Source organism: Melitaea cinxia, chromosome 6 (assembly GCF_905220565.1).
Source record: "Melitaea cinxia chromosome 6, ilMelCinx1.1, whole genome shotgun sequence".
NCBI lineage: Eukaryota > Metazoa > Arthropoda > Insecta > Lepidoptera > Nymphalidae > Melitaea > Melitaea cinxia.
Window position 1 is genome coordinate 14,932,563 of NC_059399.1, and position 12,186 is coordinate 14,944,748.

General features: G+C 33.7%; 1 protein-coding gene across 1 annotated transcript in view; it reads right to left on the reverse strand.

Moving 5' to 3' along the window:
• Positions 1-1,043: 1,043 nt before the first annotated feature.
• The window catches only part of LOC123654771, a 213,070-nt gene continuing 201,927 nt past the window's right edge, over positions 1,044-12,186 (reverse strand). The window contains exons 8-9 of the mRNA XM_045590656.1: positions 3,568-3,634; positions 1,044-1,145 (exon numbers count right to left, since the gene is read on the reverse strand). Coding sequence (XP_045446612.1) covers positions 1,130-1,145; positions 3,568-3,634 — 83 coding nt within the window. The 3' untranslated portion in view covers positions 1,044-1,129. The remainder of the gene's footprint in view (positions 1,146-3,567; positions 3,635-12,186) is intronic.

Below are 12,186 nucleotides of genomic sequence, written 5' to 3' on the forward strand. Positions count from 1 at the left end.
TTTCTAACTTAAATAAATATTAATATTTACTCTCAGAACCATAACATCCATTAATTATTTCCAAGTCTTGACTTGTTACGAATCCTATGGTACTTAACGTTATACATAGTTAATTGTTTAGTTACTATTATTTATAAAATTTATTGTTTTAGTAAATATTTCTCCGATTCAAGGCGTTGATTCTTGTAAGACTGGAATTGCCTACTCTGAGTTAAATGGTAAAATTTATATCTAATAAATGCATACAATAAAAATAAATTAAAATTAATTTTCAAATTGGTCTAATAAAACGACGTACCGCTTTCAAAGGAACTAATAAACTTTTTATTGTTTTTACATAGATTTTAGCTCAAGTAATACAACAAAAGAAAATTTAAGCTCAGAATAATTTATTTTAATGAACAATATTTTTCTTAACAAAAAAAAAAAGAAAACAGTTACCATTCTATGTATTTTGTAATACATAGCAATAATTGTATGTAAACTAGAGACATATTTTTGAGTAATTGAACACTTTCTCAAGGAGAGTATGTTTTGAATGTGAGCACCCTATTTCAGCGTTTAGTCAAGCCTTTTCACAGGCACAACGAAGTTGAAAGAAACTGGAATGTTATTATTCTAATATGACAGAATTAGCATCCGAGTATTTATAGAAAAAAAAAAACAATATTCCTGTTATTCTATTATAATAAAGATTACCATTTAAAAATAGGAAACTAGCGTTAATTGATTTTTTTTTAATTATTTTATTCATTAATTCGCAAAAACAACGAATATTAATATCATCATATCATGCAAATAATATTTTACAAATCTATAGCTTACAACCGCTAATTAATAAAACTAGGAATTAAACCGTTCATTTAAACCTATCGCAGTCCACTGGCCTCCCACGTTCGAGCCAAACATCCCGGTTTTCCGCAATCCTCATCCAGCCACCGGCAATCTTACTTAGATTGTCGGTCCAGCGGGCCGGAGGGCGCCCAACAATAAATTATAATAAAGGTATGTAATTAAATACAATTCTTAAGGAAAAACAGTAGCGGGGTGTGTATGTCACATGTATTCTTGTTTTATATAATTAAAAAGACTCTATATACAAAAGTTATACTTTGTCGCTGCAGGCTTGTCATCGCAGGATATCCCTGAAAATAAAGTAAACCGGTTTATTCTATATAAATTAAAATGACGTCGTAACATATGCATAAATAATACATGCGCATAAATTCCAAATTACTATAATTATCAAATAGACTAATTCTTGGGTTTATGATTGTCATTGAAAAAAAAAACCATAATTGTTTTTATGCAAATAAGTTCGATTATGACAAATATGGTATAGGCCTTGCCGTGGTCTTGACGTTTGTGTTTGTGCAAAGTGTCTTTCCGGACCTTTAACGCAGGATTCTCGTCTGAAGGCCGTGGAGTGTAATATATGGAGTGTAATAATGTATTTATAAATGGAGACTACAAGAACCCACACTTTACTCTTCCATTTCGTCAAATCACCACTAAACCGTAGATTCTGAAATCACTAATTTGAAACAAAAATACAAATAAAAACAAGATTTACTGTTACTACTTTTTTTTAAAACTTATATCATATTAAATACGTTAATAAAGCAATAAATAATTATAAATTATTCTGAAAAGAAAATAATTAAAATTACAACATAATAATGTAGAAAGTACAGAACACATTAAGAAATACAACAAACCGTTTCAAGACGGCAAATTGATCGAGTCCGAATTGTTGGGGGTCAAGTAAGTAATACTTACAAGGTATAACACGTGTGCTGATACCGGTGCAAAAGGACAATGACCCAATGTAATTACATTAGATACGTAACAATTACACTGTGTAGCAACGTGTTGTGGTCAGAGAACAAACGGATTGGAACTCAAGACAATTGAGTCAAGTGCCGTTACTAATTTACTTTTGTATGAGACAATATAGTAAGGTTACCTGTAAGAGATTTCAGTTTTATGTCTGCCTGTTAAATATATACCCATACACAAATATATATATACCCATTATACGTGAGTCTCCGTGACAAAATATTGTGTATAATCTTGTACGTATAAAAATTGTTAAATAAATTAAATAAATAAATAAATAAAGTAAAATATAAAGAGTGAGTGAATAAATAAATAAATATACGCCACATAGATATAGCCTGTTCACGTGATATTTCCTCTTTCATAACTATTTTAGGGATCCATTTTCAACACTCAATAGGACGGAAATAACTTTGGGCTTTAAGGGCAGTACAACATAAACGGCCAGATCACGATAAATATCTGTGTGGATTATAAAATGATATCTATCTATCTATTAATATATGTATAATGACTTACTGCTAAGGAAGAGTTTAGGCTATAATCTGTAATATAAGGTCTCAAGTAACTTAGGTTTACACAAAAAAACAATATCAAATCCTTGTGCTTCAACTTTACTAATACTTATATTTTGATGTTGTTTTCGATAAGCAGGATATGACCTTGCGATTACTAACTTCTTTGTTAAATACCTTTAAACAATTTGACCAGATTTTTTGTATATAAGTGTATAGGTTAAGAAAAGTCCCAGACAACATAGACTAATTGTAATTTTTTTAGGTATTATTTGTTCAAAAATACAAAAACACATACTTGACACTTATTCATAAGCCTGCCGCAAAAACTCTAAAGAGTTTATCTAGACAAGTCGCCATATGTACTTATACACTATTATAGGTAAATAATCTGTAAAATTAGAATAAATTTTTCATATGTCTTAGTTTGGTTTTTATTTTGGTTGTTCGTTCAAAAAAAAAAAAAAAACAGTAATATTTTGTCCAGTCAACCAATACTTTTGACCCAATAAAAAAAATGACAAACAGTGATTGTTAAAAAGGATTAATGGAAAATTACTTGAAATATAATATTATCTTTCAGGACAACAATTAATTATCTCAATAAGCGTTCTGAACTAGATTCAAATAAGTGAAACGAGTTCAAATAATTGTATTAATTTCATGATATCAATTTGATAACGACGGCAACTTGTATACGCTTGTTAGTGTCGAGCTGAATAATATAATTACTTTATAGAACTAATTTTAATAATTCAATAAATTTTACTAATGACGACGGGATTATTATTAACCTAATTACATATTTAATAGATAAACATTTACCACAATCTGGACGCTTGTTGTGTCTTCTTAATATGCTAAGGTAAATGTACATTATAATTATGAGTTTTAAACACAAGAAAGTTAATTAATTTGTGTGCAAAAAATTGAACAATATTTGTGAAGCTATAGAAAATTGGGAGTGGAGCCTAAAAGGTAATGGTTGGAAAAATTGGAAGGAGAGAATTGGAGAATGGTCGGGCTGGACAAGTATTCCTGACCAAGTAAAGCCCATTCTTGGTAGCGCCTTAAATGATAATAGTTAAGAAAATACAAACATATAATATAATACACAAAAAATTGCTTTAACAGTCAGCTGTTACCTATAACACAAGCATACCGTAGGAACAGACGACACTCTATGTTACAAGATAATATATATACAAATTACCTCAGTATGTTCGAGATGGTGAATGCAGAACAGATCACGATTAGGACCGACGAAGCAGCTATCGGACCTGTTAACAAAAATAAAAAATAATAAATAAAAATTGTATTGTCATACTTAATTTGATTTATCGAGATTTTTTTTTTTGAATTTATTATCAACAAAACTCATAATACAAACAATACAGTACAACAAAAACCACAGCGGATTGTAGTGTGAACTTAAGAGGTTTATGTATTAGCCAGTTACTTATTACTACTTTGATAACATTTATATTATGTTAAGGGTAGATGTAGGGGTTGTTAAAAACCCTATTCAATTCTTATACCGGTTATATACGTTGCGTATTTTACTGACGTCAAAGCGTGTTAAGGGATGCGCACTGACGCGAATTCTATTAAAATAGTACAACGTTGAAAACGAGAACCTCTGCGCTAACATTTTGACATACTAACAAAAACGTAAGTGGAAATTTAGTTTGGAATTGGCATTAAATTTTATTAAGACTTTTTAAATAAGCTTTTTTTCTATAATCAATATAAATAATAATGGAACAAGAATATAAGTTAAACAACAAAAAATATCACTTAAAAACAAAAAAAAAACTTTTTCATTAGTTTTTAGTTGCTGTAAAGTATCCGAAACGTTGGACATCTAAAAAAGTTAATAAACCGCGATAAAATCCGAAAAAGTTGTTTCATTTCAATGAGTTAAATTCGCGTAAACATTAGAAAACAATAAATAATAACTTTCCTTTAACGAATAAAATCCCTATTATCGTATTTTAAAGAAATAGAATAAAAATATATATCAGATTCTTGTCCTTTTCAGCCTTGTTAAGGAAAATAACATCTGTACCGAGATTTTCTCGAATTTTCTCTTATATTATTATATTCGTGTCTTTATTAAGTGTGAAACCCTTAAATTAATTAAAGAAGTTTTTATATTTATACACACGTAAGCAAACACTCTCATCACTTCATTATAAAAAAATAAAAAAAAACGTATGCAAGTTGACAGGTTCTAATAGTTTCCAAAATGAGAAAACAGTCTAAACTTATGTTCCATATCCTGCTCCCTTATATAACTCCCTGCATTAGTGTGTATATTTAGCTCCAATGAAAAATACTATAGCACACCATTTACACGCTCAAGTGGTAAGCCTATGTATACGTTATTTTTTCAAGATTATTATTATTCTAGGTTACTGTTAGTTTCCAGAGCTAAAACTGTGGAAATGGAAAGTAGCGGTAGAGTCGGCGAGTAGACGTGCCGCACAATTTACAATTATTTCGTGATTGAAAGACATGTCAGAACAAAGGTACACTTGAAGAAAGTATCGTATCATATCGTCAGTAGTTTGTAGCTATAATAATTTTGTTTGCTCAAAAAAGTAACAAGTAATGTAACGTATGTAGACGAAAAGTAGTCAAATATTAGTCAAAATATAGTAATCTAATCTTGATTTAATTTAAATAGGACCACAAGTCAAGTATCAGCTTTCGATTGAAATAAGAATCATCAAAATCGGCGCACGCAGTGAAAAGTTACACGGTGTAATACAACGTAAATCGACAAAAAATAGTCAAGTAAATACGCATTATTAGGTGTAACTCGAAAAGTATTTGTTAGATCTCAATTACATTTAAATGGGACCACATTACGCGCACTTTTTGATTTAAAAAAAATCATCGAAATCGGTCCACTCTGTCAAAAGTTCTGAGGTTATACGGGATAAAAAACATACAATCGAATTGAGAACTTGCTCATTTTTCAGAAGTCGGTTAAAAAGACTTGAAAGTTACATCGCCGTAAAGCATCTTTTATTTACGATAGAAACATATTATTTATATGTTTAACCGTAAAGGATAACATATCAAACATTTTGCCATATTGAATTATTCGTACATTTACATAAATATCTTATCAAGTTTACGTTTGTTTATACATAAACAAATAAGTTAAAGGACGACAGAAATAGGAGTTATTAATGTCATATCCTAAAACAAGAAAACAACTTCCGTTTCTGTAAAAAATATATCAAATGTTATTTTATGATAAAAGCTGAGACATTCATATATCAAAGGAAGACATAATACATACTTTTACCGTTTCCGTATTATGATTCTATGATAATAATAATAATAATAAAAAACATTGACACACAGTTGGTAACATCAGTTCTTAAATGTATATGTAGCTAGCTAGTGTAACTGATGTTTTTTTATTTTTTTTTTATTTAAAATTAACATCCACGAGCTCAAAATGCCCATGCCTTTTGTTAAACATGAATTATAATACTTTATTTTATCATTAAAACTATAAATCGACAGTCTTACATAAAAACAGTATACACATCATACATAGACGATGTTTTAATTGTGAAAACTATTTGATCTAAACATAGACCAAAGCATATTTGTTGCTTCTTACCAGTTTCATTTTTTAGTACTCTCCGCTAAGGAGTTTTTTCTGCAAGACACCACAGACTACTGGAAGAACAGTGCGAGCGGTCCTAACCCTAAAGAAGTTATTGCTCTGACAACATTTTCGACAATCAGCATTAAGTCATCGTGGATAATGTCCAAACCTTTATCCTAATAAAGAAGAGGCCTGGTAGTGTTTCGGTACATGTTTTTTCTGATATTGCTAGTACCTTAGAAACGTCTGACTAAAATATGTCGTGTAGTAGTAGTTTACTAGTTACTAGTTTTACTTCCTAGCCTTCATTCCAATTTTATATGAGAAGAAAAATAATCAGTTTTTCACTAAATTATTAATTACACTTTGTTCGTTGTAGGTACAATAACTGTCGTACAAAAATGACTAGACTAGCTGTATCTTGCGCGCGTTGCTACGCTTTTTTTTTTGGTCGTACCAACTCAGAAACCTTTTGCACTCACTCACAAACTCATGCACAACACTTTACTGAAGATCATGACATGATCAAATGCATATTTTACGATTCTATAAAGGACATACAGACAAGCATTCATTTTATGTTTATTACTAGATTGCGGCCGATTTTCATAATCTGATTTTGCGAAATAAAAATAGTATATTGACAAAAAAGTTACAAAATTTATGTTAAAAGTCTATTACCTGGTAATTGCAGATTAAAAGTTTCTACCCACTGGTCGTTAAGTACAAATAATTCATATAGTTTATTTAGGAGCTCCATTTTTAAGTACCGACTTTTCGTAATTAGCAAAATTATAACTAAACACATACCCAAAACATTTTGATTTAGAGGTAAACAATAACTAAATACATTTTGAAAAATATTTCATTCGCATCTCATTAACTTGTTTGTAAAAACAAATAGTTTACATAAAGCGTAAAATTTTTGTTATTAATGCGAACGAATTTCAAACAGCTTGAAAGCAGCCAAAAATTGTCAGTGACCTAAGCAATCGTCACCTTAGTTGGAGTTAAACACATAAATAATACAAGGCAATAACAACACCGTCAGCTAACTGCGGCGTGCCACTGTTATTGCTTCTATCTACAATCCGTATCCAACCGTTCGACCGCCCAACCGCCCAGCCACCCGACCACCCAACCATCCAACCACCCAGACTCGCCCGCTCCTAATGCAACATTCTTACGTGACAACGATTTATCCACCATGTATTGTTCTCCTTAATTTATTGCCTTTTAAATTCCCTGAATTATATTCAGTTCAAACAAAAAACTCTGACCATTTCGAGCGTGATTGTGTCATACATTTGTAACAGAATTTTGCGAATTACGGCGAATTTTGCGGCTTCCGTTTTCGAGAGTAAGTATGAGTTTATATAATTTTGCTATTTAAAGAGTTTTATTAAAACTTATATATATATATATATATATATATATATATATATATATATATATATATATATATATATATATATATATATAGCTGTAGCTGTGCCCGCGACTTCGTCCGCGTGGAACTAAATAAAGTTCTAAAAAAAAGTAGCCTAAGTTACTCCTTATTACATCAGCTATCGGCAATCGGTCCATTTTTTTCAGAGGTTAGCCGGAACAAGCAGACAGACAGACAAACAGACAAAATATGTAAAAAATGTTATTTTGTTATATGTACCGTGTATACATCCATATGCATTTAGTAAAAAGCGGTTATTTTAATATTACAAACAGACACTCCAATTTTATTTATTTGTATAGATTTGACTTGTGTTTATAAATCTGTTAAACAAACATAATAAAACAAAATAAAATGCGATTCGCTGTTGAACATATCTCCAATATGAATATGTAACATGTAATTTGCGTGTAATAAAACACTTAATGATAGCACGGCAACAAGAAATAAGGTGTAACATAATACTCCGCTATTACGAAAGGGGATCGACCATACTTCTTATGTACCCGTAACCCGTTGATGCCGCTTGGGGTGTTGTAGAACGCGTTACTTATTTTTTATTATCTTTTTTGTTATTTTTCATAAGATAATCTTTTTTTATGTTATTTTTAATTTTGAATGTTAGTTTAAATATGTGAACCTAGTTATACGTTCATAATTAAGTCAGAAGTTACGGCTACGTTTTTTCAAACTTATAACTACTCTCAGAAAATTTAGGCAGATTTCAAAGATCGTCTTATCTTAGAAATTTTATTTACTTATAATAGTTTTGGATAACAAATACCAATTTAATATTTAGATTCAAGCCTGGTGACATCCCACTAGTAGAGGTAATCTAAATTAACATTATGAGATGATGAACGTGTGTGATGTGTGAGAGATGAAAAAATAGATCTTTATTACACTGCATCACTGTTCTATTGTGGAAAATGGAACTTTTGCGCAAGGTCTACCATATAATGTATCAAATATTATTATAATATATGACGTAATCGGTTATATTACAGTTATCTGCAAACGCATATATTTGTGATGTGTTGTAACCGTAGACAAAGACCTTTCAATTGATATCAGTTGCTATCGCCATATTAATACAAGCATTATCAGAGGCTAAATTTGCTTTACCACTATTATCTATTGTGATTTGCTTCACTCAATTATATTGATCATATTCCTTGTTCTGCAGCAGTAGCCTACATTATGCTTAGTTTAGAAGTTTACTATCAGTCATATCCATTTTGTACCTGTATTATCACGTATTATACGTTATATTTTCGTCTCCAAGACTGGTTCCATCGTAATATTAAATTTAATTTTAACTGTGTAAGTGTAACAAATAGACAATAAGAGTTGCTTTCGCACTTACGATAGGTACTTTATACTTTAGAAAAAATGTCGTACTTGTAGATACGGTTCTGAAATTTTTGTATCACGTATAAAAAAAAGAAAAAAACTATTTCAATCCTATTTCGCCGTTTATTTGATTTATTAATATATTAATTAACATTTAATTTTTAAAGCTGTAATGTTCGTGTTATACTCTTCGAATGACAATTCAAATAGCAGTAGACTATGTATTTAAAGATGTAAAAATTAATACCATTATTAAAACATGATAATTAAACAACAATGATTTTACAGCTGCGAACAAAAGTTGAAGGAAAATGTATACACTAATTGAGTCTTGAGAAAACAAAAATGATTCAAAATCTCCTCAATCGCTAGACCGACATAACATCCTAATAATGGCGAGCGATGGTGGGTTAAATATAATTATAATCCCGGATGAAGGTCGGATCCGACATAATTATGTCGGATTTGTCCGCCCCGCGCCCTCGCCTACTTTTCCTTCAATCTTCCTGTACACGCGATTTTTATGGTAATTACTCTTTTATCATCATGTCATAATTCAATTTTACCTCACGAAAGCTGTAAGTTACGATTAATATTTGGTCGAGGAGTCGTTATGAAAATTTACTTTCCCAATATATATATTTTTTTCTTGTATTTTAAGATTCATTATTTGAGATAGAGAGGATCACGATGTCTCAGTTATTAGAATTTGAAATATAGTTAAAAGGAAAAATACGACTCAACTAATTATATTTTAAGGTTCATTATTTAAGGGGAACGGAAATGTTCCCTTATTAAAATTTAAGGTAAAACACAAAATTCAGTATTTTCTAAGAACATATTTGTAGTTATCGGAGGAAAATCTATTCACTGATGTTGAAATACTAAAATTTCTTTTTTGTAAATGAAATAAATCATCAAAAAATATATATAAACTGTTTATTGTTTGTTTCCAAAAAAAAAAAATACTTTATACGTTTCCAATTGGTATTAATATCATAAAATTTTCCATCAATTTACGTAAAGTTATTCCCCTCTCTGCATCGCCAGCAGTTTCTTACCTATATAAAACTAAAAGCAATTTCATAAGACCATAATCACAAAGTTACTAGTCTCGTACAAAACTTCTATGCAAAGAAAATAGACGCCAAGTTTTAGATGAAATTAAATTCCACCAAATTCTACGGTGCTTAGAATAATTTCACATACTACAGTTACTGGAGATCAAATAGCTTTCCTTATTGTAGAATTATATTTTGAACATTTTATAATCCAGAATACAACAATACTTTATAACTTTTAATCATAATCCTTTAATTTTCTTCAAAAGTTGAAATCATATTAGTTCACATTTCGTGTTAGATTAGAAATCTATGTTCTAATTTACCTTAGAAAATATCGCTTCAGCCTGTAATATCCCACTACTGGGCATAGGCCTCTTTCCCCATGTAGGAGAAGGATCAGAGCTTAATCCACCACGTTGCTCCAATGCGGGTTGGCGGACATATTCCCTACTATGAGTAACGATCGCTATCAGGTGTACATGATAACAACCGGGACCGACGGCTTAACGTGCTCTCCGAGGCACGGTGGGGAGACCCACAAGGACTGCACAAACACCTAGACTACGGCAAACACCTGTATGGCCAATACAAATGTTTGTCATGTGCGCGGATCGAACACGCAACCGCCAGCGCAACGGGTACAATCCATGGCTGTAACCGTTGCGCCACCGCGGCGTCTTAGAAAATATGAGACATTTATAATTGTTTCGTTAGTATATATTACCTACACTCTTGGACACCTCACATATTTATTTACATTCTATTAAATATAAGGAAAGTTGTTCAGGTGTTGTGAGCCTTGAAGGCATTCTACGCTCGACGATATTACAGATACTTTAAAACGTTATTCTTTAAAAATAAACTTGGCGCAGCGGCCATAGTACTGACCGTTACGCTGGCAGTCGCGGGTTCGATTCCCGCTCACGACTGATTTTCGGACCCCCAACACAGGAGAAAATCCTACTGGGGGATCCGTTGAGTGTGAAGCGTTTATAAAAAAAAACAGGCTAGAGGATTATCAATGTGTGTATGTGTGTAATACATACATACATATTGTTCATAATAATAATAATAATAGTAGCCGTGTGGTTCCCGGCAGAGTAGAATAGGACCACCCCTTCCTACGCCTAGGGTGTCGTAAAAGGCGACTAAGGGCAACAAAAGCTGCATAACACCCGCGCAGCCTCCTTGGAGAGCGTGAGTGCCTCTCCAAGTGAGTATATTAGCACTCAAAAAAAAATACAATGATGGAGGAAGATTTAGAAAGGCGCATAGGGCCGCTGCCTGGGGGACGCCAGGGCGCGTCTGGAGCTGGCGCTGGACGTGGCAGCATGCGGGCCGCCAGCCAACCCCGCCGATCGGCACCACCACCTGACCGGTCGGGTTATCCACCATCCCCACCAGTTGGCTTGGCGACGACAGAGCCCCAAGGGACTCAGCATTCGTTGCCCGCTGCTGGTGGAGTACGTCGCATGAGATGGACACCGAAAATGAACGAGAGTGTCATGCGTGCGTACTATAGGGCTGTGGGACGTGAAACCGGGCGGACTGGCTACCGGGCAGTAATGCACCGCGAGTTCCTACTGCTTGAGCCTACGCTAACTGTTACGGAACAGAACCTGGCAGATCGAGCTCGGTACATCCAACGAAAGGGCATATTTGACGCCGCCGAGCTCGAACGATTTCGACGTGAGGCTGCTCCTGAAGTCGAACCCGTGTCCACGGTGCGCAACGAAGTGTCAGCGCAACAAGAAGGCGTTCGTAGCGAAGCGCCTGTGGAGGTGATCACTGAGGGAGCAGTCGCCCAAAAAGTAGAACAGATGAGAGGGATCTTGCAAGAGGCGATTTCCGAGACTCGAGGCGCTCCTCTGGAAATGAGACCGCGACTCTCTCGCCTCCCCCTCAATGCCGCGACGCGGAATGCCATTGAGGCAGCCAACAGACTGTTGCCGCCCTATTTGGAAGGCAGCCTCAACTTGGAGGATACGGGTTCTATTCTCTTCGGCGCTGCTCTAGCGGTGCACCGCCTTGTCGGAGCCAAGACCCAGGAGTCTGGACGCGCTACTCATAAGAATAGCGACGTACCAGCCTGGAAGAGGAGAATAGAACGCCGTATCAACCTGGCCAGGGCCCTCATTGGTAGGCTGCTAGCTTTCAGGTCGGGCAACACAAGGCCAAGGATTGTGCGCTCTGTTAGAATGGCCTTCAACGGGCTAGGCATCAGCCTCGATCAGCCTGACATAGCCGATAAACTAACGGAGCGCATCGACGGCCTGAAGCAGAGAATCGCGGCATGGGGAAAGCGCATTCGCAGGTACTCTGAGAGAGTTGAGC